This window comes from Loxodonta africana, chromosome 7 (assembly GCF_030014295.1).
Source record: "Loxodonta africana isolate mLoxAfr1 chromosome 7, mLoxAfr1.hap2, whole genome shotgun sequence".
In the NCBI taxonomy this organism is placed as follows: domain Eukaryota; kingdom Metazoa; phylum Chordata; class Mammalia; order Proboscidea; family Elephantidae; genus Loxodonta; species Loxodonta africana.
In genome coordinates, this window is record NC_087348.1 from 122,874,522 (window position 1) to 122,901,952 (window position 27,431).

General features: G+C 35.5%; 1 protein-coding gene across 3 annotated transcripts in view; it reads left to right on the top strand.

The window, feature by feature from the left end:
* The window catches only part of DYNC2H1 (dynein cytoplasmic 2 heavy chain 1), a 413,953-nt gene that overhangs the window by 51,948 nt on the left and 334,574 nt on the right, over positions 1-27,431 (top strand). For all 3 annotated transcript variants that reach the window (XM_064288850.1, XM_064288851.1, XM_064288852.1), the window contains exons 31-41: positions 7,115-7,265; positions 9,472-9,677; positions 10,858-11,040; positions 11,693-11,875; positions 13,683-13,906; positions 14,636-14,751; positions 17,332-17,531; positions 18,440-18,704; positions 20,017-20,224; positions 22,844-22,973; positions 26,936-27,091. In XM_064288850.1, coding sequence (XP_064144920.1) covers positions 7,115-7,265; positions 9,472-9,677; positions 10,858-11,040; positions 11,693-11,875; positions 13,683-13,906; positions 14,636-14,751; positions 17,332-17,531; positions 18,440-18,704; positions 20,017-20,224; positions 22,844-22,973; positions 26,936-27,091 — 2,022 coding nt within the window. The remainder of the gene's footprint in view (positions 1-7,114; positions 7,266-9,471; positions 9,678-10,857; positions 11,041-11,692; positions 11,876-13,682; positions 13,907-14,635; positions 14,752-17,331; positions 17,532-18,439; positions 18,705-20,016; positions 20,225-22,843; positions 22,974-26,935; positions 27,092-27,431) is intronic.

Sequence of the window (27,431 nt, forward strand, 5' to 3'; positions counted from 1 at the left end):
GTGACATTGACTACACCCAAGTTATGTAACCATTCACATCCTCCTTTTCTGAGTTGTACCTCCCCCAAACTCACTGCCCCCTAAGTTTCCTCTCTCATCTTTCAAGTTGCTATTGTCGATTTAATCCTATGTAGATAGATTTTGAAAGAGCACAGTGCTCAATGCAAACATTCTTTACTAGTTAATCTAAACTATTGTTTCATCTTAAAAAGACTTTAGGAGATATTTTGGGTCTAAGGTTTAAAGATTTTAACAGTTAAGTGGGTATGATATGGCAATATATTTACGTATAATGTGAAATTTAATAGAAAATATGTACTATAGTTATTTATATTTTATATATAATATAAAATATTCTATCTTTATAACTACATTACCAAGTCATTATGAAGGTTAAGTTATATAATGTATGCAAAGCACCAGTATTGACCATTACATTTTAGTTAATTAATAATTAACTAATTAGTACATTTCCATTAAGTCCACTAAGTCTTATTGGACATGAGAATTAGCCAGGACTGTGTCTTGACTGTCATTTATGTTCACATCTCACAGAAATTGTATAGCAGTGTGTGAAAAATGGAGATTATTGATGTGCATCTGCAATAAAGAAATTCAGTATTATTGACTGAAAGGAAACCCGCATATCTCAGTATTAAGTTTGGAAGTAGCAAGTGAACAATTTTATATGAAAATTAAAGAGGTGGATTTCTATTTTTTTCCAGGTGGGAGCCACTCCACCTATGTATAATAGTAGCCTGTAAGAATTCTCATATGTAGGGAAAAATCTTTTCTGAAACAAGCAGATTTGTACCTGCTTAAATGCTTCACCACATACCTGATTAAAGAGGCTCGTGAGTTTTGTGTTACAAAGTATGGAAGAGATGACTTTGCCCTCGATAGTTACCAATTGACTTTCTCTTCCATAAAAGAACTTTAATATGACATTTGTACAATGTTTAAAGTTAGAGCCAGGCAATAGCTTTGTCTTTCATAAGTTATAAAATGCGTATGTAATTGCAATATCATACATGAACAAAGCAAGAGGTCATTAAAAATACAGGAAAGAAAGAAAACACCAAAATGGATGTTAGAAGAGACTCTCAAGCTTGCTCTTGAATGTCATGTAGCTAAAGCAAATATAAGAAATGATGAAGTAAAGAGCCGAGCAGGAGGTTTTGAAGGGCGGCTCGAGAAGACAGAGCTACGTATAATAATGACATGTGCAAAGACCTGGAGTTAGAAAACCAAAAAGGAAGAACACACTTGGTATTTCTCAAGTTGAAAGAACTGAAGAAAAAATTCAAGACTTAAGTTGCCGTATTGAAGGATTTTACAGGGAAATTATTAAATGATGCAGGAAACATTGAAAGAAGATGGAAGGAAGACACAGTCACTATACCAAAAAGAATTGGTCGACGTTCATCCATTTCAGGAGGTAGCATATGATCAGGAACTGATGGTACTAAAGGAAGAGGTCCGAGCTGCACTGAAGGCATTGGCAAAAAAACAAGGCTCCAGGAATTGACGGAATGCCAATTGAGATGTTTCAGCAGATGAATGCATCACTGGAAGTACTTGTCTATGTCAAGAAATTTGGAAGACAACTACCTGGCCAACCGACTGAAAGAAATCCATATTTATGCCTATTCCAAAGAAAGGTGATCAAATCGAATGTGGAAATTATCGAACAATGTCATTAATATCAAATGCAAGTAAAATTTTTCTGAAGATAATTCAAAAGTGGCTGCAGCAGTACGTCAACAGGGAACTGCCAATAATTCAAGCTGGATTCAGAAGAGGATGTGAAATCAAGGATATCATTGTTGATGTCAGATGAGACTTGGCTGAAAGTAGAGAATACCAAAAAGATGTTTACCTGTGTTTTATCGACTATGCAAAGGCATTTGACTGTATGGTTAACATTGCGAAGAATGGGAATTCCAGAACACTTAATTATGCTTATGAGGGATCTGTAACTAGACCAAGAGGCAGTCGTTTGAACAGAACAAGGGGATACTGCATGGTTTATTGGAAGTCAAGAAAGGTGTGCGTGAGCATTGTATCCTTCCACCATACCTACTCAATCTGTATGCTGAGTAAATAATCCAAGAAGCTGGACTCTATGAAGAAGAACGCGGCATTAGAATTGCAGGAAGACTCATTAATAACCTGTGTTATGCAGATGACACAGCCTGGCTTGCTGAAAGTGAAGAATTGAAACACTTACTGATGAAGATCAAATACTACAGCCTTCAGTATGTATTAAATTTCAACATAAAGAAAACAGAAATCCTCACAACTGGACCAATAAGCAACATCATGATAAATGGAGAAAAGATTGAGGTTGTCGAGGATTTCATTTTACTTGGATCCACAATCAACAACTGTGGAAATAGTAGGCAAGAAATTAAATGATGTATTGCATTGAGCCAATCTGCTACAAAAGACCTTTTTAAAGTGTTGAAAAGCAAAGATGTAACCTTGAGGACTAAGGTGTGCCTGACTCAAGCCATGGTATTTTCAATTGCCTCACATGCATTCTGGATGATGAATAAGGAAGAACGAACAATGAAGAAGAATTGACACCTTTGAATTATGGTGTTGGTGAAGAGTATTGAATATACCATGGACTGCTGGAAGAATGAACAAATCCGTCTTGGAAGAAGTGCAGCCAGAATGCTCCTTAGAAGCAAGGATGGCGAGGCTTTTTCTCACATACTTTGGACATGTTATCAGGAGGGGGTCAGTCCCTGGAGAAGGACATCATGCTTGGTAAAGTAGACGGTCAGCAAAAAAGAGGAAGATCCTCAATGAGATGGATTGACACAGTGGCTGTAACAGTGGGCTGAAGCATAGCAATGACTGTGAAATGGTGCAGGACTGGGCAGTGTTTCGTTCTGTTGTATAACCCAATGGCACCTAACAACAATAGCAACTGCATGAGTTAATCTGATGAATAGCATCATTTGATGTTATTCCTCTGGACACCAAAAGATATATATCAGAAATAATCTATTCAACAGTAAGTGGTAAACAGGTTTAGTACTTTCATATGAGGTGATCATGTCTTTAGTTTAAAGGAGGATATTGGTTTTCCCAGTTCATATGAGAACTGTATTGCATTATTTTTATATGTTTCCAAAGGCAAGCATTTACATTTATAATTTGCCCTAGCAGTAGCCCAGTTATATTGGTGTTGTTACAGAAACGTCTCAAGCAGTGTTCCCCCAGGTGTCTGTCAGTTTGTCGTACTATGGGGGTTTGCACATTGCTGTGATGCTGGAAGCTATGCCACTGGTATTCAGATACCAGCAGGGTCACCCATGGAGGACAGATTTCATCTGAGCTTCCAGACTAAGACAGACTAGGAAGAAGGACCCGGCAGTCTATTTCTGAAAAGCATTAGCCAGTGAAAGCCTTATGAATAGCAGCAGAACATTGTCTGATATAGTGCTGGAAGATGAGCCCCTCAGGTTGGAAGGCGCTGAAAAGACGACTGAGGAAGAGCTGCCTCCTCAAAGTAGAGTTGTTAACCTTAATGATGTGGGTGGAGTAAAGCTTTTGAGACCTTCATTTGCTGATGTGGCATGACTAAAAATGAGAAGAAACAGCTGCAAACATCCGTTAATAATTGGAACCTGGAATGTACGAAGTATGAATCTAGGAAAATTGAAAATCATCAAAAATGAAATGGAATGAGTAAATATCGCTATCCATTAGTGAGCTCAAATGGACTGTTATTGGCCATGCTGAATCAGACAACCATATAATTTACTATGCTGGGAATGACAACTTGAAGAGGAATGGCATTGCTTTCATTGTCAAAAAAAACATTTCAAGATCTATCCTGAAGTATAATGCTGTCACCAACCACTAAGGCCAAAGATGAAGAAATAGATTTTTATCAGCTGCTGCAGGCTGAAATTGATCGAACATGCAATCAGGATGCATTGATAATTACTGGTGATTGGAATGAGAAAGTTGGAAACAAAGAAGAAGGATCGGTAGTTGGAAAACATGGCCTTAGTGATAGAAACAATGCTGGAGATCGAGTGATAGAATTTTGCAAGACCAATGACTTCTTCATTGCAAATACCTTCTTTCACCAACATAAATGGCAACTATACACATGGGCCTCGCCAAATGGAACACACAGGAATCAAATAGACTACATCTGTGGGAAGAGACGATCAAAAAGCTCAATATCATCAGTCAGAACAAGGCCAGGGGCTGACTGTGGAACAGACTATCGGTTGCTCATATGCAAGTTCAAGCTGAAACTGAAGAAAATCAGAGCAAGTCCATGAAAGCCAAAATATGACCTTGACTATATCCTACCTGAGTTTAGAGACCATCTCAAGAATAGATTTGACACATTGAACACTGGTGATTGAAGACCAGACAAGTTGTAGAATGACATTAGGACATCATACATGAAGAAAGCAAGAGGTCACTGAAAAGACAGGAAAGAGAGAAAAGACCAAGATGGATGTCAGAGGACACTCTGAAACTTGCTCACAAATGTCGGGCAGCTAAAGCAAAAGAAAGAAATGATGAAGTAAAAGAACTGAACAGAAGATTTCAAGGGATGACTTGAGAAGACAAAGTATTATAATGACATGTGCAAAGAGCTGGAGATAGAAAACCAAGAGGGAAGAACAACGCTTAGCATTTCTCAAGCTGAAAGATCTGAAGAAAAAATTCAAGCCTCGGGCTGCTACAGTGAAGGATTCTACGGGGAAAATATTAAACAATGCAGGAAGCATCAAAAGAAGATGCAAGGAATACACAGAGTCTTTATACCAAAAAGAATTAGCCGATGTTCAGCCATTTCAAGAGGTAGCATGTATCAGGAACCGATGGTACTGAAGGAAGAAGTCCAAGCTGCTCTGAAGGCATTGGCGAAAAACAAGGCCCCTGGAGTTGGTGGAATATCAATTGAGATTTTTCAACAAATGGATGCAGCACTAGAGGTGCTCACTCATCAATGCCAAGACATATGGAAGACAGCTTCCTGGCCAATTGACTGGAAGAGATCCGTATTTATGCCTATTCCCAAGAAAGGTGATCCAACTGAATGTGGAAATTATAGAACAGTATCATTAATATCACATGCGAGCAAAATTTTGCTGAAGATCATTTAAAAATGGCTTAAACAGTATATCGACAGGGAACTGCCAGAAATTCAGGCTGGTTTCAGAAGAGGCCATGGAACCAGGGATATTATCGCTGATGTCAGATGGATCCTGGCTGAAAGCAGAGAGTACCAGAAGGATGTTTTCCTGTGTTTTATTGACTATGCAAAGGCATTCGCCTGTGTGGATCATAACAAATTATGGATAACATTGTGAAGAATGGGAATTCCCGAACACTTAATTGTGCTCGTGAGAAACCTTTACATAGATCAAGAAGCAATTGTTCGTAGAGAGCAAGAGGATACTGATTGGTTTAAAGTCAGGAAAGGTGTGCGTTAGGGTTGTATTCGTTCACCATACCTATTCAGTGTGTGTGCTGAGCAAATAATCAGAGAAGCTGGACTATATGAAGAAGAATGGGGCATCGGGATTGGAGGAAGACTTATTAACAACCTGTGTTATGCAGATGACACAACCTTGTTTGCTGAAAGTGAAAAGGACTTGAAGCAGTTACTAATGAAGATCAAAGACCACAGCCTTCAGTACGGCTTGCACCTCAACATTAAGAAAACAAAAATCCTCACAACTGGACCAATGAGCAACATCATGAGAAATGGAGAAAAGATTGAAGTTGTCAAGGATTTCATTTTACTTGGATCCACATTCAACAGCCATGGAAGTAGCAGTCAAGAAATCAAAAGACGCATTGCATTGGGTACATCTGCTGCAAAGGACCTCTTTAAAGTGTTGAAAAGCAGGGGTGTCACCTTGAAGACTAAGGTGTGCCTGAACCAAGCCATGGTATTTTCAATCACATCATATGCATGTGAAAGCTGGACAATGACTAAGGAAGACCGAAGAATTGACGCCTTTGAATTGTGGTGTTGGTGAAGAATATTGAATATGCCATGGACTGGCAGAAGAACGAACAAATCTGTCTTGGAAGAAGTACAACCAGAATGCTGCTTAGAAGCAAGAATAGTGAAACTGTGTCTTATGTACTTTGGTCATGTTGTCAGGTGGGATCAGTCCCTGGAGAAGGACATCATGCTTGCCAAAGTACAGGGTCGGCGGAAAAGAGGAAGACCCTTAACGAGGTGAATTGACACAGTGGCTACAACAGTGAGCTCAAGGATAACAACAATTGTAAAGGATGGCACAGGACTGGGCAGTGTTTCGTTCTGTTGTACATACGGTTGCTATGAGTTGGAACCGACTTGACGGCACCTAACAACAACTCAGGCAGTGTTAACATTTCATGTTTTATATAAAGACACCTGCCTTGACCTATAGGTACTTTCTATTTATGGACATCAGTTTCAAAGATAAGACAGGTCTTTACTTAAGAGAAAACTAGAATTTTTAAATTGTAGATTTCACTGGTATCCTGAGAAATTGTTTTGAAAAGCTGGAAGGTTTTCCATTTATTATATGGTATGTTATGTGTCATACTTTGATTTTTTTGCATCGTACTGATTGAAGAGAAGTCATCTGTGAGGAGAGTCAGGGGAAGAAAATATAAAGGCCCTAAACAAACTTGGTGGCTTCTAACCAAAAAACCAAACCCAGTCCCATCGAGTCGATTCCAACTCATAGCAACCCTATACGACAGAGTAGAACTGCCCCATAGAGTTTCCAAGGAGCACCTGGCAGATTCGAACTGCCGACCCTTTGGTTAGCAGCCGTAGCACTTAACCACTACGCCACCAGGGTTTCCTGGTGGCTTCTAGGACTGGAAAACAGGTCTGTGGGTGGGTGGTACAAGTTAAGTTCTGAGAAATAGACTTGGGCTCCACAACACAGTATTTGTTCTACTCCATGTTGCTCTGTTAATGTTCAGGGTGCTAGTAAGACTTTCAGGTGGAGAGTTTCAATATACAGTGGACAATATGGGAAAAATTATCTTTCCTTAAATTTTTAAAATATCTCTAAGTTACCTTACCTTTCTAAAAACAAATTTTCTTTTTATTTGATAGATATTATGTTTGGCAGAACAGATTAAATTCACTGAAGATGTAGAAAATGCTATCAAGGATCATAGTCTTCATCAGATTGAAACACAACTGGTGAATAAGTTAGAGCATTACACTAACATTGATACAGGTTCTGAGGATCCAGGGAATACTGGTATGGAAAAATACTTTTCTACCTGCTTCTGGGTTATTTGAACATTATTTTAGTATTCTATGTGAATTTATCTGTTGTGTTTTTGACTGTATAATTTTTTGTTTGTGTGTGTATTTTTGGTGGTTATTCTGGGAATTAAAATATGCATATGCTTTATACTCCAAATAAAACATTTTACCACTTTAAGTGGGATATAGAAATCTTACCACTATTGAGATTCCTTTATCTCCCCTTTTTTATGTTGTAATTCTTTTATATTGAAAACTTCATGAGATTGTTTTAAACCATCACATGTATTTTAAATAACACAAGTGGAGGAAGATAGTCTGTTACCTAGATGTTTTTGCCTTTCCTTCCTTCCTCATGTTCCGGGTTTCCTTCTGATACCATTTTTCTTCTGTCTGAAGAGTTCGCTTTAGCATTTCTTTTAAGCAGGTTTGTTTTCTATGAATTCCCAGATTTCTTTCATCATAAAATGTCTTTATTTTACCTTTATTTTTGAAAAATATTTGCGCTGAATATAGTACATAAATCTCGGTTGACAGTTCTTTTCTTTCAGCATTTTACAAGTGTTATTCTGCTTCTTTCTGGCTTCCGTGCTTTCTGTTGAGAAATTCACAGTCATTTCAATCGTTATATCTTTTATACATGTTGTTGTTTCCGTGGTTGCTTTGAAGCCTTTATCTTTTTTTCTTTTTAGCTTTCAGTAGTTAGACTATGATGTATCTGGGCATGGATTTTTTTCTTTTCCTTTTTTCTTTTTGCATTTATCCTCCAAGAGGCTCTCTGAGCTTCTTGAATATGTAAGTTTATGTTTTTCTCTAAATTAGGGAAGTTTTCAGCCATTATTTCTTCAGGTATTTTTTCTGCATCATACTCTTTCCTCTTTCCTTCTGGGACTTTTACAACATGAATGTTGGACCTTTTCATGTTGTTCTACAGGTCCCTGAAGCTTTGTTCAATTTTTTTTTTCCTGAATTTTTTTCCCTCTCTGTTCAGCTTGCATGATTTTTATTGCTCTCTTTTCAAGTTCAGTGACTCCTCTGTCATTTCAATTTTGCTATTGAGGCTATCTACTGATATTTTTAAATTTCTGTTTTTGTATTTTTAAGCTCTAAAGTTTTCATTTGGTTTTTCATACATGTTTTATTTCTTTGCTAAGACATTCTGCCTTTTCATTTGTTTCAAGAGCATCCACTTTTACTTGTTTGTGCATTTCTACAATGTGCTTTAAAGTCTTTTACTGATAATTCTAACATCTCTGTCACCTCAGCACTGGTATCTGTTGATTATCTTTTGTTACAGAAGTTTGAGATTTACTTGGTTCTTTATGTTGAGTAATTTCAGATTATATCCTGGGTGTCCTGGATATTGTGTTATGAGACTCTAGGTCTTGTTTAAATCCTCTAAAGAATGTTCGTAATTTTTGTTTAACTATACAATTGATTTGGTTGTGTTCAGGCTGCAGGTTACGACCTGTGATTGCGGCTCCAATGTCCTTCCTGTTTTCAGTGTCTTTGCAGTGTTATTTGGATCTGTCTTGCATGTGTGCCACCCAGTGGCCAGTTCTCAAAGTTTTTGGTCTGCTGTTTCAGATGAGATTTACTGTTGTGCAGAATGGGGGTGAACTCCTTTCCCTCAGAGTTTTAAGCACCTCTGGGTTCTAGCTGCCAGCACTGTCACTGCCTGAAGATGTCTTTCCTGCTCCTCAAACCTAAGCTAGAGGGCTTCTCCTGAAACTCTTTCTGTCTGCACCAATCTGGGTTTCTGGATACATTTTTTAGGCCTAGGTATATCAGAAGAGGGTGGGGAAGAAAATCCACTGCTGATTTGGTGGTATTTCTAATGCTGGTCTTCCCCAATTTTTCTGGTTCATCAAATAGCAGCTCGGTGCATGCTGTCCAGGTTTTACACCTGCATTCAGAGGGAGAGCTAGTGTGGAGTATGCGTACTCTATCATAACTGTTAACTGGGACCCCTCTCCCATTGAATTTTCATGTTTCCGTTTTCACATATAAAATTTTTAGGTCTTATTTATTGGTGAATTTGACATTTTTTTGTCTTGTGCTACTTATATTGCTGTATCATTCAAATGTATCAAAAATTACCTTTTAAATTCATTGAGAAATTATCTGAATATACATAATCATGAAGCACATAAGTCAAAGGCTAGCATTTTTCTCTAATTATCTTCATTTGTGTACAGAATATGGCATTCTGGAGCTTAAACTTAAAGCATTAATTCTTGACATTATTCATAATATTGATGTGGTGAAGCAGTTGAACCAGGTTCAAATTCATACAACTGAAGACTGGGCTTGGAAAAAACAAGTTAGATTCTATATGAGAAGTGATCACATGTGCTATGTTCAAATGGTGGATTCTGAACTTCAGTATACTTACGAGTATCAGGTATGACTATTGCCAGAATTGTTTTATTTTTCCAGTTAGAAATTATTTATTTTTAAGAAAATTTGCCACTGGAAGAAAGTATTTTATTTCAGTAGTAACTTTTCAAGAATTTCTTTTTTTGGGAGGGTCCTCTTTCTGTTTCATCTGAATTAAAAATACGTAGGAAAAAATTAAAAAAGCATTCTATTTACAAAAAAGTTAAGTATTACCAGTGTTGTATTGAATTTTCTATCATTTTGCTTAGTGTACCATTTATATGGAATTTGAAATAGATCTTTACACCAAAGGTAACTGAATATAGGCAACCTCAATAGAAACAATTTGTTTTGTGCCTCTTTACACAAGGCCAAAATGAGAGCAATTGTAAATATGCTAAAATATTTTTGTTAAATTATTTCAGTTTGTGAGGTAAAAGAAGAATTTTCAAACAGATAGTTTAGCTTGTTCTTAGAAAACCCAGCTGTATCCTCTCTGCCTTTTTTGTCCTCATGAATCACCAGAATATATGACAGTTTTGTTGATAAGCGTATGTCTGAAGAGCTGCCAGTTGGCTCTTTCAAAAAGAAAATGTATTTTGAGACCCAGATCTGTCTACCTAAATTAAGGAAAAGCCCTTCAAACTGCAACTGGAATTTGGACTCTCTATATAAAAAAAAAAAAATTTTTTTTTTTTTTATATATTGTTCCTAAAGTTAGTAGAAATTTTGAGACTTATTTGAGAACTTAAAATTATTACTTTCATAAGGAATTTTTCAAATTAATTACACTTTGAGATATCCAAAGTTGCTCTGTTTTATGGAAATCATAGATTCAAGGAAATAACTGTATGAATTTTAAAATATGAACAGGAATGATCATTGTTGTATAATACATTTTTGGAAGCATTTGTCTTAGAAGTATATCTTTGTGTTATTATTAAGAACTTGAGATAACTATTTGGAAAACCCAACAGTATTTTAATTGAGGATAGAATGAAATACAAGTTTGAGAAATAACTAAGTTTAATTTCAGTTTGTACTCTAGAAAATTTCTTTAACCGAAAAATGTATTTTGGCCATTTTTCTTTGCCAAAGCCTTTAACCTATTTATTGCATTTTAGCTATTTGACTAGAATCTTAGCACTATATAAATAATTGTTGACTAGAACATGAACATTCTGACTTTCTGTTTCCTGGTATAGGGTAATGCTCCCAAGCTGGTTTATACTCCATTGACAGATAAGTGCTACTTAACTCTCACTCAAGCCATGAAGATGGGACTAGGAGGAAATCCTTACGGACCAGCAGGAACTGGAAAAACTGAATCAGTAAAGGCTTTAGGTGGACTTCTTGGAAGACAAGTTTTAGTGTTTAATTGTGATGAGGTAGATCTATTTTTTTTTTTTTTTTAGATCTATAAGTATTGATCAAACTATATGATAGTGTGTTACTCATATGTTTGGGTTAGTCCCATGACTTATATATGAAGTACTTCATTTTAAAATCATTTTACTTTTAAATCACTTGAAGACAGAACTGGTTTTCATTGAAAGTAAAATGGAGAGAGACTGCACAGAGTAGAAGTACGGTAGTCCCAAAATGTTTCTATAGAGACCTATTGCCAAGAAATAATTTTAAATACAGACCAAAGGTTTATGTTACATTGTAAAAAAATGTTTTAGTAAAGAGACTATTGAATAGAAAAGGAGAAACCTTAAATTCATTTAATATCACCATTTTTGGTACATTCTGTGTAGGGTTTATATTCCTATTTTAAAATTAACTGAAACACAGTCGTTTTATTTGTTTTGATCTGTACACTTTTCAGAATACTTTCATGTGCATCACTTTGTTTTTCATAGAAACCTCCCTGGGTTTTGAAAGAGTACCTATTTAATCCCTACTTTTTAAAGAACAAAAGAGGCATAGATGGGTGAAATGATTTGCCTGATGTTATAAATAAATGATATAAATATTAAATTATTATTAGAGATTTTAACTATTTCTTAATGAGTAGTTTTTATTGTTATTTTGAAGGGCATCGATGTGAAGTCAATGGGGCGAATATTTGTTGGTTTGGTGAAGTGTGGGGCCTGGGGTTGTTTTGATGAATTCAATAGACTGGAAGAATCTGTACTGTCTGCAGTATCTATGCAAATCCAGACAATCCAGGATGCCCTGAAGAACCATAGAACTGTATGTGAATTACTTGGCAAGGAGGTATGGAATTCTGCTATTAAGTATGTTGTGAATTTAAAGAATTAAAATGTTTTATAAAACTTGGTATTACTCCTATTCAGGCAATATTCTGTCATCTTCTGGTACCCCTGTTTCTAATCTGTTACTGTTGTTAGACCTTTTTACCTATGAAATGTCTCTGAGGTTTCTTTTTCCCTGTTTGGTCCCGCTTCCACCATTTGTTTTCAGACTTTCAATATTGAATAATTCAGTTATAATAATATTTGCTAAGATTTATTGAGCAACTTACCGTCTGTGCTGGCACTCTGCTAAGTACTTTAGAACATTATCTCATTTAATACTTAACACAGCCCTTTGAGGCAGGTACTAATATTTTTTTCCCCACTTTAGGGATGAGAAAACCAAACCTTGAAAAGTTAAGAGTAAGTAGTGTTGCTGGGAATTAAACTTAAAAAAAAAAACCCTGTCTAATTGTGAAGCTATTGCTTTAAATCACTATTCTGTGTAGATGTTGAAGCTATAAACATTTAGCGTTACCTTGCTCCTCATTTCTCAGCATAAACCAAAAACTAAATGTGCTGCTGTTCAGCTGATTCCGACTCATAGCAACCCCACAGGACAGAATAGAACTGCCCCATAGAGTTTCCAAGGAGAACCTGATGGGTTTGAACTGCTGACGTTTCGGTTAGCAGCTGTAGCTCTTAACCGCTATGCCAGAAGGGTTTGTAAATTCGTGTTATTAGAATGTAAACTTCTTTGTAGATAAAATGTAAAATTCTGTATGATATGTAGTGCTGAATACACCGAAAGTTATTAGAAGTGTGAAATTTTTCCGTATCTGTAATAACATTTTCACAATATACATATTTTTCTGGGTAGGCAAAAAACGGTAAAGACCCATTCTAAGATGTAAACGTGTTATTTGTATATGCTTAAACTCTTTCTTTATAAAGAAAATAGAAACTATTATGTGAGAATTACCTCTCTGCCATCGAATTTACCTGCTTCCATGCTCATTTTTTCCCCCTTTTCTCCTCTTAAAAAGAAAGAGCTTTCCTGTGTCTTTGGTTTTCTTCATTCTCCCTTGCTCCCGACGGGGTGAGACTCGTGGAGCATCTTAGATGGCCTCTCACAAGCTCTTAAGACCCTAGACACTACTCACTGAAGTAGAATGTAGAACATTTTCTTTATAAACTGTGTTATGCCAATTGAATTAGATATTACCTTTAAGAACATGGTCCCCGCAGCCTTCAGCCCAGTATCCCTTTTTTTCCTTTATAGATTTCTTGATTTTCCTATTCTAGGTGTTTCTACCTCTAAATTGCCCATTTCTCGCTTATACACATTTTAGCTTGGCTTTTATCTTTAGTGCTTTGCTGAAAATGCTCCTCTTCTGCACTTCCGTGTCACAGAGTTTAACACTCAAGGATAGCCTCTTTGTATTATTCGGTAGTCTGTGAATTCCAGAAGGGTGTAAACCATTACTGACTTCAGTTTAGGGTCGTCTTCCAAGTCTAAGTGCTTAGCAAAGTGCCCAGCACAAAGAAGTCTTTTAGCCAGTATGTGTTGAATTAATAGACACTCAGACTTAGTTACCATCTCTTAAACTTTCAGTCTCAAAAAAACTGAATGGAGAGAACCTTGGCAAAGTAGTGTCGTTCCCAAGGAGTTTATTGTATGTTGGGTAAGGAGATGGTTAGAACATTGGGAGTTAACTGTTTGCTATGGTATAAATTTATGTGTAGAAACATGTCACAATAAATGTTTTTGGCAACATTTTATATTTATAGTTTCAAATCTTTGATGACTTTTTAAATTAATATTTCAGGTAGAAATAAATTCTAATTCTGGAATTTTTATCACTATGAATCCTGCTGGAAAAGGCTATGGAGGAAGACAAAAACTGCCTGATAATCTTAAGCAGCTTTTCAGGCCAGTAGCAATGTCTCGTCCAGACAATGAGCTTATTGCAGAAGTTATTCTCTATTCGGAAGGATTTAAAGATGCTAAAGTATTGGGCAGAAAATTGGTAGCTATTTTCAATCTATCTAGGTGAGTTTTCCCATTTTAAATATTTGTTGTTTCAGTGATTGATTATGGTTATTAGTCTTTATTTTTCACATTTGCCTAATTTACTTTTTCAATGATTTTCATATTGGTGATTATGTTGTACTTAAAGCATTGACATGAAAGATTTTAGTTTGAACAATAAAAACATATATGGCTCACAAATACTCACTTTTCTTAATTGCTCTTCATTTGATCTTACCTTTCTTCCTTAAAATTGGACCACTCCAGATAAATGATTGTTATTGAACTAATTTACCAGCTTACCACTCAGAAGCTACTGTTCTTTCAATAGGATCTTCTACAATCTTATGTCTTATTTCTAATAATAGAGGTTGACTTTTAGCTTCTTTGGGCAACCTAGAATTCTAGTCCATATCACTTAAGAGATAGGGAGAACTAGACAACGTCAGATATTGAGAGCAAGATGAATTGATTAGGGACTTAAGGAATGAAAGTAAAAGTGATTGTCATTAGTGTCTTCATTACAATAGTTAGCTAGTTCATGGAAGGTTCCTAAACCTTGAGAAACATTCATCTTCAACAGCTTACTTGGGTGATCATTTTCTGATTGACCCCCTTATATAAATTAATGGAATATCAGTACTCATTTATATGTGTCAGTAGTTATACTCTGTATTTATTTGAATGTGATGATAAAAAGATTTTCTTACTGTAACTTGATGTCTTAAGATTTCCATATCTTAACCTCAGGGAACTTTTGACACCTCAGCAACATTACGATTGGGGCTTAAGAGCTTTGAAGACAGTTCTGAGAGGAAGTGGAAATCTCCTTAGACAGCTGAAGAAAAATGGCACTAAACAGAATGGTATGATCGATTATTCCAAATAGCCTAATTTATTAATAAACTTTTAATTTTAGAATAGTTTTATATTTACGGAAAAATTACAAGAATAATATAAAAGGATCCCATATGCTCTGCCTCTAGTTTCACCCACTGATAGCATGTTATATTTGTAACAACTAATGAACCAATATTGATACATTGTGTTTCAACTACTGTCCATACTTCCTTCAGGTTTCCCTAGTTTTTAACCTAATGTCATAGACTATCTAGTGTGCATTGAATATTAACTAGCTGTCATATATATAGGAATAATTTAGTCCAGTTTTCAAATTTTGCTGTGCATCAGAGTCACCTAGAGGCTTGTTAAAACAGAGTGGACCCAACTCCAAAGCGCCTCATTGCATAGGCCTGAAGTGGGGCCAAGGAGTTTGATTGTCTGGTCTTGAAACAAGAACAACAGGAGCCTTTGAAACACATTAGGTTCTTAACCAGGATTTTCTCCTTCAAAGAGATCATATCCCAAATGAAATTTTCCTTTTCTTAATATATTTTAAGATTAATTTTTTTTTTCATTTTAGAATAATTTTATATATACAGTAAAGTTTCGATGATTGTACAGAGCATTCCAGTCTACCCTCTACCCAGCTTCCTTTATTGTGTTATTGTCAAAACTAGGAAACTGATATTGGTGTGTTGTTATTAACGAAACTCTAGACTTTGTTTGGATTTCATCTCTTTTTCCATTAGTGTCCTCTTTCTGTTCCAGGATTGGTTCCAAGGTACCCCAGTGCGTTTAGACATCATGTCTCCTCATTCGTTACTGGCTTATGGCAGTTTCTGAACGTTTATCTTTCATGACCTTATTAGTCTTGAATATTACTGGCCAGGTGTCATGTAGAATGCCCCCCAATCTGGGTTTTTCTCACGATTAGACTGAGTTATGAGTGTTTGGAAAGACGGCTACAGAAGTGAAATGCCTTTCTCATTATATTATATCAATGGGCACATCATAAGCACATGACACCCTGGTTGTGTCAATTTTATCACTTGGTTTGCCAGGTTTCTCCACTATAAAGTTACTATTTTCCCCTTTCTTTATTCTGTTCTTTGGAAGCAAGTTACTAAACCTAGCTCTCCCTTAAAAGCAGGAGGCACAGATTAAGCTCCACCTATTAGGTTTTATTTTTTTATTATTAGGGAGGTGGTATCTGCATACATTATGTGAAATTCTTCTGTAAAGATTTGTTTCTTCTCCCCCATTTATTTCGGAAATTATTTATTTATATTAGTTGGACTTCAGGAATTTTATACTTTGTTACTTTTTTTTTCCCTGCTCAGATAAATGATGCTTCCATCCCTAGATGTCTGCCTTCTTGAAAGGCTTAGCATTCGACCTCTTCAGACTTATTATCAAAAACCAAATTAAAATACTATGAAAACAAGAGACAGCCCAGAAAAAAGGACTACATGATATTACCTATTTGCACTTTAAATGATCAACATTTACATATTAAAAAAGGAGACTACATTAGCTCTATTTTTAGCTTGGCATATGCCAGGGTCCAAACCCAGCCAAACCCACTGCTATCGAGTCAATTCTGACTCATAGTGACCCTACAGGGCAGAGTAGAACTGCCCCACAGAGTTTCCAAGGAACACCTGGCGGATTTGAACTGCTGACCTCTTGGTTAGCAGCTGTAGCACTTAACCGCTACGCCACGAGGGTTGCCATGCCAGGGTAGATATAGTTATTTTGTGAAATACTTAAATTACTATTTTTCATACCTGCAGTATAGAGGATAGTTTATGAATTCAGTGCTTGAAATAAACTCTGATGAGGCCAAGCCTCTTTATATATATTTAAAGATAGCAATATTAAGCAATTGTAGGGGAAATACCAGACTAAAAATAGTTTCTTTGCCTTAATTTATATATGCTATTGGTCATCAGCTAATACCCTTGATAGTAAGAGTCTGGCAATGATCTTAGTATTTACATTTGGTTTAAAGGGAGCTTGTGATTCGGCTTTGAGTAAGGCTGATCAAAGATAATTACTTAGTTTGTTAATTTTTAGTCTTAGGACTTAAAATCTCTGAGAAGCAGTACTGGTATATTTGGAGAGATGCCTGGATATGGAGTTAGTTTACTGGGATTTGATAATGCCATGTTCTCTCAGAGGAATCACTTAAATGCTTAGAGACTCAATTTTCTCATAGGTAAAAATGGAACAATAATAATAATACTTGCCTACATCATAGAATTGTTATAAGGATAACATGATACAAAATAAATGGTAAAGTGCTATTCGAATATAAATGATAATGGTATTTTATTATTATTTAAAATATGGGCACTTTGGGATTCAAATTCTATGGAAAAGAGTCCTTATCTCTTAGAGATACTTATTTTTCAGCAGTCATGAAATGGTAAGGTGATTTTCTCAGTTTACGTGATGTAATATAAATGTCTTTAAATGCTACTAAATTTTAGTGAATCATTTAAAGACTAATAATTCATATCAAGACTGTAGAGTACTTTAAAAACTCTCTTTATAGTCCTTAAATTGGTAACAGATATTTTAAAATGAAACTTTTTCTTCAGTTAATGAAAGTCATATTGTGGTACAAGCATTGCGGCTTAATACAATGTCGAAGTTCACGTTTACTGATTGCACCCGGTTTGATGCACTGATTAAAGATGTCTTTCCTGGAATTGACTTTAAAGAAGTAGAATACGAAGACCTAAGTGCTGCATTAAAGCAAGTCTTTGAGGAGGCCAACTACGAAATCATACCCAATCAGGTAACTGTCAAGAATATTTTGTAGTATATTGACTCTCACTCCCAGTTAATTCTGTGCAGCCAACTTATGCTTCGTCTTTCAACTTTAACCTCACTCCCTCAGGACAGTCTTCGCTGATTTTTAAGTCTAGATTTAGTCCGCTTGTTATGTGTTTTCACTACTCTTTTCGTATATACTTGTTTAATGTTTAATTGTGTATTTGGGTAATATTGATTCTCCCCCAGCAGATAATAATCTCCACGAAGTGCAGGATATGTGCCTATTTTTACACAGTATCTTATTCCCGGTGCTGATCGGAGGGAGCCTTGGTGGCACAGAGGTTAAGAGCTAAGGTTGCTAACCAAAAGGTCGTCAGTTAGAATCCACCAGCCGCTCCTCGGATATCCTATGGGGCAGTTCCTCTCTGTACATTATTGGATCACTATGAGTCTGAATTGACTCGACGGCGACACGCCTATCATAGTGGCTGAACTAGATCCATCATATATAAAAAAATATATATATTTTTGATAATTGATTATATGTGCTTTAGTTTTATTTTGATAATTGATTCGGAGAAATTTCTTTTAAAGAGTCTTATTGTGAACCAAAGATATATGTTATAATGAAGACCTTTCCCCCAATTTTTTTGAATGAATGAATTCATGAGTGAATAAAATAATGAACATATTGTGTTGCCAAATACTTGGAAAGCATCCTTGTTTCTTTTAATGAAGTAATGACTCTAAAGATCACATTGTAAACATATGTTCACATTTGCCTGCTTCTATTTAAGGCTTTATCTTCCATTAAGAAATCAAAGGGTTAATTTACATATTTTGGAATAGAGAAGATGTTATAGAATGGGAACAGAATTGTGTATGGTTGAACATTGTAAATTATGTATGAACTTTTTTTTTTTCTATTAGATCAAGAAGGCTTTGGAATTGTATGAACAGTTACGCCAGAGAATGGGAGTCGTTATTGTTGGTCCAAGTGGTGCTGGCAAATCAACCCTTTGGAGAATGTTAAGGGCCGCACTTTGTAAAATTGGCAAAGTGGTAAAACAATATACCATGAATCCCAAAGCTATGCCTAGACATCAATTATTAGGCCATATTGACATGGATACAAGGGAATGGTCTGATGGTGTTTTGACAAATAGTGCTCGCCAAGTGGTTCGAGAACCTCAAGGTTGGTCTCTATTGTATGATCCGTTGCATTCCTTAATAATTTTTAGACAATGATGGAACCTGTCTATAATGCTGTCCTTATCAAGGCTTATACATGACCATAACCTACCTTGTGTGCATTTGATATCTTAGCAACTATTTTGCTTCAGAGGGGCCCAAGACATGCTATCCTTTTAATGACTTATACCCTATAAAAATGTTATTATAATTTAAACTCAGGTTAATTTGGGTGAATTTTAATTCACAAATAGAGTAACTTGCTGAATGAATAGGAAATCTTTAATTGGTGAGTTGATAAAATAAGCAAGATGACAAATTTTATTTGGGGTTAAAATTGTGTGTGAATATTATCAACTCATCACTCTGAAAACAGTGTTTTGAAAATGTAAGTGGTAAAACAGTAGACTTCCTGGTCTAAATTTTTTGACTTCATATTTAAAGGAATTTTTGGCCAGAATCAGAAGAGACTCCTCACTTTTTTCTGGGTCATAATTTAATTTATAGTTATTTTCTAAGGCAATGAGTGGCAAGTTCAGAACTCTAAGAAATTTTCAATGAAGTCCCTTATTTTCTATATAATTCTACATTAAGTAAAAATAAGATATTACCTGTACTGATTTTTCATACTTTTATTAGTGGTATTTCCTTCTTTGAATTGTTTCAAAGGTCCGAGTACAACTTTAAGTACAACTCAAGACCACTCCTATTTTAGGAAGACTGAATAAAAAAGGTTTGTCCCTGGAAAGACTTGTATATACAGCTCGTTCACTCCTTTTCCCTTTTAAGGTCTTCAGCTTCCTTTTTATATATCAGCCATTTGACAGTGGTGAACTTTTTGTTTTCATGTAGGGCACTGAGTATAAATTTTCTGTATTTTCTAGAAGTAGTATCACATAACAAACATGCATACATTCTTTTGACATGGAAGAAGACAAAGGGCTGAAGAATATCTTACAGGTGTCTCATGAGGATAGAAACACCTAAGTCTCCAACATCAGGCTTTCTTTTACTGAGTTTACCAATTCTGTATGTTTGTAGACAAATAAAACATTATCACATGGTATGTAATTGAGTCATTGGCCATCTGAGCAAGGATTGTCCATGGGTTCTCGAGCACATTCGCAGTCCAGATTGACATGAAAAATTTCAACTTGCTCACTTTTTTGTTTTTTATACCTAGATTCACTAATATAAAATGATATTTATGGAAATCACTTATAAAAAAGAGATTATTTTATTCCTTATCATTAATTTATTATTATTGCATATTATTTTCACTTTGTTTTATTTCCTGTATTTTGGTTTGAAAATAGATGTCAGCTCATGGATAATCTGTGATGGTGATATTGACCCTGAATGGATAGAATCTCTGAATTCTGTATTGGATGATAATCGTCTACTCACTATGCCCAGTGGAGAAAGGATTCAGTTTGGCCCAAATGTTAACTTTGTATTTGAAACTCATGATTTAAGTTGTGCCTCACCAGCCACAATATCTAGAATGGGAATGATCTTTCTTAGGTAAGCCATAAAAGCATTTGAGTACATTATATATTGAATACATTCAACTATTATTTTGGTTTCATAGCTAAGTAAATAAATATATGGATAAATTTATGAATATTTATTTTCTCCATTTTGATTAATTTTTTGCTTGCTTTTAATTCATTCAGATACTTGATTTATTGTAATCGAATTATTTTAGCAGTTTAGTCAGTTTCAGTTTCTAAAAAAATATTATTTTTGTTTGTTTAAATGAAAGAGCAAGTATTTAATTTGTTTTCCTTCTATTTTATTACTTTTATTTAAACAAGATTGAATTCGGAGAAGTGAATATATTAATTACAATCTAAAGTCTAATAATTTAAAACTAAGTGTTAATATTTTAATAATATAATTTTAGATTCAGAGAATTTTAGGGTTAAACCAAGTTTATAGGTCGCATGGTCTAACCAGTGCTTAAGCGTTTGGCTGTTAACCAAAAGGTCGGCAGTTCCAATCCACCAGCTGCTGCTTGGAAACCCTAGAGGGCAGCTCTACCCCGTCCTACAGCGTTGCTACGAGTTGGAAGATGACGATGGGTTTTTTTTTTTTTTTGGTTATGGCCTGACCTTTTCTTTTACAAATTGAAAACTTTTTTTTTTTTTTTTTTTTCTTTTTCACTCTGTTTGGAAGAGTCTTAAAGAACAAGTGGGTTTTTTGGTAAAGAACAAAATGATTAATAAATTGTTAGATATATAAAATAGTCACATACTAGAGTTTGAGCAGTTGAACTAATTTTATTTCTCAAAATGAGTAATATTTTTGGATGAACTAGAAAGTTTTGTTTTAGTTTTTGAATTTTTTTTTAGAACTTGTTACATATGCTCTACTCTTTTAGGGCCATTTGAAGTCCCTGTTTTAGCTATTGCCTGACTTGGTAGTGTAATTGAGTTGGTTCATATTGTGTTTCCATAATTATTTACTTCTTAATAGTATTATAAAAATGACTTACATTAAATTAATTAGTCATGAATCCCAATTGACATTCTCAGGTATTAATTATCAAAAAAATTTTTGGTGTTAGTTTTAGCTTTTTAGCAGCATTCTCATACAACGTATCTCATTTATTCAATGTATTCTTATCAAAAATCTTATGAGAAAATAGGATAAGAGGTAAGTGTACGGTTACATTTTTTAATGTTTATTGAGTATATATGCTGCATATGGCATTAAGTCAGGTGCTTTAGGAGAGCCAGCACAAGAAAGAAATAAAACTAACATTTATGAGTATGTATGTTTATGGAACTTACCTTCAAGTAGAAGAGATAAATACAACAGCACTGGTAATACAATATAGAATATAAATGAAATAAGAGGTGAGTGGAGTGCCATGAAGGTTTAACAAAAAAGACTGCATTTTGCTCTAGAGGATTTGAAAATTGTTTCTAAAGCAAGTATTATTTGTGATGGGCATAATATATATGATTTCATGTACAATACAAATACATATTAACTTTTTTGATAATTATTTAGTTTGTTCCTTAGTTCTAGATTTCGTTTGTTCCTTCAGCATATATTGAGCGCTTTCTATGTGGCAGGCCAAACAGGGACCTTTTCATAGTGAAAGGAAGGAACAGCCTGTGTAAATCAGGACTGTCTTAGACAAACCAAGACACATAGTCGCCATAGACTTTGAGGAATTAAAAAAAAAATTTTTTTACCACTGATGAAATCTCTGTTCTGAGGGAGTTTTTGGTTTGTCTGTTTGGAGCCTGTCTGCCATGAGTAAAAGTAATTTGAATATTTATCTTTTAATTTTTAAAAAATTAGTCTAGATAGAAAATTGTTAGAGGAGAAATTTCAAGGGCTCAAGGTTTTTTTAGTGTTGCTGTGAAACTGGTTGAAGACAGGAAAAAGGAAAAAAGTTATGAGCCCATATCAATTCCAAAATTATTAATCTATAAGAGTTATTTTGTATTGTATTTTTTATAATCATATAAGGTATAATTTTGAATAAGATGTGAATATTTAATTTCAGTCATTGGATGTTACTCATGTAGTTAATTGCTTTGCTAAAAGATCTTCAATTGTTAATAGTGGCATGTGAATTTAGGTAGTAATTAGGTAAGAGGCTTTTTGTGGGATAGAGGAAAAGAAGAAGTATTTTTAAAGATCTGAATTATAAGTTTAAACCAGTGCATTTTAAACATTAATAACATTACTGTGTATTGGAATCACCTGATGAATCTTGTTAAAATGCAAATTTTGATTCAGTAGGCTTTGGCTGGGTCTTGAGATTCTCTAGAGCTAACAAACAGACCACATTTTGAGTATGAAGGGTTTGGTCCAGTTTTCGGTCACATTATAGATTATAACTACTCTTTAATTTATATTTATAATAATGTAGATGGAAATTGTTTGCTTTATTTCACAAAAAATGGCATTTGTACATGTATGTATCTGTATCGATGTCTATATATGTATATAAGTAGCTAATATTTATACATATGCATAAAGAAGTGACTAAAACCAACTCTTGTATAGTAGTAAATAAAATACATGTATAGCATAATGTTCATTGGAGCAGAAATTTATTTTGAAAGTAAATTGACAATTTCTGAAATAGTTTCTTAATGTATTTATATTAATCTGTGTCAGTGATGAAGAGACGGATCTTAATTCTCTGATAAAATCGTGGTTGAGGAATCAGCCTGCTAAATATAGGAATAATCTTGAAAACTGGATTGGAGATTATTTTGAAAAGGCTTTACAGTGGGTTTTAAAGCAGGTAAGTTAACCATAATATTTTATTTTATAATTCATTGTTTAGGAGAGGAGTGTAACGATTAAGAGTGATACTTACATATAGCTGCTTTGTGGGGAAGGAGCATGAGAGAGCGATCTCTTCATTGCTGGGGAAAGGCATTGTCCCTCTGTATCTCTTGGCATAAATTTTTATGTTAGTCTACACTGTAATTCTCCCATTCACAATACCTTGTGCTGCTTCCCAAAAAATCTTGAAATGAATATTGGAATGCCTTTCTGATTTTACTAGCAAAACCATCTTACCTTCACATTTTACTTTATAAGTCAATAAATACCTTTATATATACACACCCTGGCTAAAAACAAAATCAAGCAAATACTGAAGTAGAAAAAGGGTGATGAGTTATTCATAATAATATTGAAAACATTTGTTTATTCAACGAAAATTTATTGACTAAAACGTGTTAAGTAATACAGTGAAACCTATGAGAGCTGGAATGCTGTGGGACTGCCTTGTTTATCTGGATCTCACAAGTTTTCTGCCTTTGACAGGGTGGGTTTTGTTGGAAAATATTTTCGTTTTCCTTCTCTTGACAGGTTTCCTCCTTACACAGCTTCCGACTTCCCCAGGTTTTACTGTACTAGACTTGGGATTCTGAGGGGTAAAGGTTAACAGGATATGCCTTTCCTTGAGAAGGGTTTGAACAGTGGAGGAAAGTGACATGTATGCAGACGAACAACATCATCAAATAATCAGAATACGACAGGATGAAGAGAGAGAGTGTTGCTGTCTGTTTTGAATCTGGAGCGTGAACGGAAATTTAGCATACAAAAGTAGAACATGGAGTGCTTTCACATATTCTAAATGATTGTTTTCATCTTTTTCTGTTTTTATGCCATTTCTTTTATGAAAAATGTAAATATATAAAAAATAGAGGAAATAAATAACAGCGAGGTTTCTGAAAATAATCTGTTCATCTGAATTTGACCGAGAGTTAAATACATCATAATTGAACCAGACACACAGAGAACATAGGAAATGTAGGTCTTGTTTTAGTTTTCTCAGCCTTTTTCTTTTCTGTTTTTATAAGAATGAAAGATGGAGGACTAAGGGCTTGTAAGAAAATGGCATAAATGGAACAGGTTTACCTTTTTTTTTCTTCCCTAGAGGACTCAGGGGAACTGCCTTTCTGCTCCTCAGTCTGACTGAGCTGTCTCCTCCTCAGTGCTCCTGTAGTGAATTCAGAATTCACTAACTATATTATTATTGTCTGTTTATATTAAACTGTAAGCACTTTGAGGGCGAGGACCCAGCCTGTCATGCCCCTTGTTGTATCCCCAGAACCAAGCATGATATTAACAGGGCAGTGAATGAATAATAGTGTATGAGCTTACTTAAATACCCGATATCTATATTGTAGCACCTTTTCAGATGTGCTGTTATTCATTTGTATCATTAATACAAACATACGTAACCTAAGAAGACTTTCCAGTGCGAATACCTTGAGGTTATCTACCTGCGTGCTGCTAATATTTGTGTAAATCTTACATGAGGACTGTAACACAAGATGGAACATACATGTTTGTGATTGTAGAAACAATAACAATGTAAGATGATTAAGTTTCAGGGTGGACACCAAAGATTTAGTCAGAAGACAAACCGGTTCTCTTTTGAGGACAGGCCCCTATTCTATTTGAAATTTTTTATGTGTTGAGGTTTCCTTTCTTCTTATCCTGCACTTTACCATACTCAGATTCTGAGAGATACACCACAATGTATGCACCAGTTAAACGTTGATTTTATTTGTAAATAAATTGCTTTCTTGTGTTAATTCAGCAAATTAGACTCTCCTTTGAGGCGTAAAACTCTTAGCATGACCTGAAGAGTTGAGCTTCCTCCTGTCACCTCCCATCTTCCTACTATTCCTCCCATTTCCCCTTTCTCCCAAAAGTATTTATTACGCAGGCAGAATGATCTTTTAAAATCATAAATTGGATCAATTAACTCTCCTGCTTAAAAACATTAAAGGCAGTGAAAATAAAATTCGCACTTCCTGTGATGGCCTATACTGCATAACCTGGCTCTTGTCTACTTCTCTGATTTAAGCTACTTTTCTCTTGCCTCCCCATGCGTCTGTCAGTTTGTCATACTGTGGGGGTTTGAGTGTTGCTGTGATGCTGGAACCTATGCCACCGGTATTCAAATACGGCAGGGTCACCCATGGTGGACAGGTTTCAGCTGAGCTTCCAAACTAAGACAGACTAGGAAGAAGGACCTGGCAGTCTGCTTTTGAAATCGTTATGAATAGCAGCAGAACCTTGTCTGATATAGTGCCAGAAGATGAGCCCCTCAGGTTGGAAGGCACACAAAATACGACCGGGGAAGAAATGCCTCCTCAAAGTAGAGTCGACCTTAATGATGTGAGTGGAGATGTTATCAGGAGGGATCAGTCCCTGGAGAAGGACATCATGTTTGGTAAAGTAGGGGGTCAGAGAAAAAGAAGACCCTCAGCAGGATGGATTGACACAGTGCCTGCAACAAGGGCTCAAATATAACAATGATTATGGGAACAGCACAGGACCGGGCAGTGTTTTGTTCTGTTGTACATGGGGTCATTATGAGTCGCAAGGGACCGGACAGAACCTAACAACAGCAAACAACAACCCGTAGCTTAGTCAGGCATAAGTGTCTTTTAATTCTTTTGCTGCACCATTTCCTTTACATGTACTGCGTTCTCTGCCTGGCCAGATAGATCTCATTCTTCAAATGTTTGCTTAAATGTTACCTTTATCAGAGCTTTGAATCCTCAGCATGAGTTGTCCTTTCTTACAACACCCCGTTCTGCTGCTTTGTATCTCTCAACACAGCTTGTTACCACTTCCTCCCTTAGACTTGCATTCCATGAAGACAGACTGTGCAGTTCACCTTTGTTTATACCTACCACCACATGAAGGAGCCCTGGTGGCGCAGTGATTAAGCGCTCAGCTACGAATCATGAAGTCGGCAGTTGGAACCCACCAGGCACTCCAGGGGAGGAGGATGTGGTAGTCTGCTTCTGTAGAGATTCCGGATCACCACCACTTATTGCCAGCAGTCGATTCCAGCTTGTAGCGACCTATAGGGCAGAGTAGAACTGCCCCATAGGGTTCCCAGGGCTGTAAATATTCAGGGAATAAGACTGCCACATCTTCCTCCTGTGGAGCACCTTGTGGCCTGGTGGGTTTGAACTGCTCGCCTTTAGGTTATTAGCCGAGGGTTTAACCACTGTTCCACCAAGGCTCTCTTGAAACCCTGTACAGCAGTTTGACTCTGTCCTGTAGGGTCAGTATGAGTTGGAATCGACTTGATGGGAATGGGTTTTTTGGTTTACCGTTACGTGCAGATCTTAATGCATAGTTAGTCCTCAGTAAATTTATAGACGGAATGAGAACTGTTTATCCTTCTAGCTCCACAACAGTACACAGGGACCCCAGGGACCCATAGGTGATTAAAATTGTCTATACCACCTTAATCCAAAAGTTTTATTTTAAAATTCTGTTTAGAGAGAAGGGTCCAAAGGGCTTTTCATTTATGTCCATTTTTCCTAGCCTTTTTTTTTCCAGTGCCACCATTCTAGCATTGCTTCTAGCTTCCTATTTATCTGCAAGAAGAAATGAAAAACTAATTTTGTAGACCTTTGCTCACTGATTGACCTTTTCTTTTGTATTCCTTGGGTTTCGGAAGAAACAAAGTATGTGTCCATTTGAGGACTCTAGCACTTTGAACTAGAAATGTACAATTGTGTGTTTATGATTACTCTTTATTTTCAAAGTACATATTTAAATGGCGTGAAATTTGATCTCTCTACAACTTGAATAGAGACAAAAAGTCTTCCCTTTGGTTAAATTTTAATAGTAGTCCTTGGAACATAATGTGAATGTCAGTCTGTGTGGCTGTAAGTTTACTGATTAATAATACCACCTTTTGTGGATCTCAATCAACAGAATGATTACGTGGTAGAAACAAGTTTGGTTGGGACTACAATGAATGGTTTGTCACACCTACATGGATGCAAATATCATGAACAATTTATTGTTAATCTCATAAGGGGACTTGGTGGAAATCTGAACATGAAATCACGTCTGGAATTCACCAAGGAGGTAATAATGCATTTCAGACTATATTCTGCAGAAATATATATTTTTTCTTTTTGTTGATACTTAAACACCAAAATACAGTGATTTCTAACTCTAAGGCATAAAACTTTTAAATTCTGATACTGTGCATTCAGCAAATGATCCATTTCATTTCTATATCTCGACTTATTTTCTCCTTTGAATTAGTTTATGCGTTTTATTATGTAATTAAAATTTCATAAAATAGTGTTTTAAAAGGCAATATCTTTTTAAAATTAGGTATTTTTTAACTTAGCCATATAAATAATTATTTCATTAGTTTTTTTTTTTCTTAGAATGATATAGTTTTTACCATTCTTTTAGC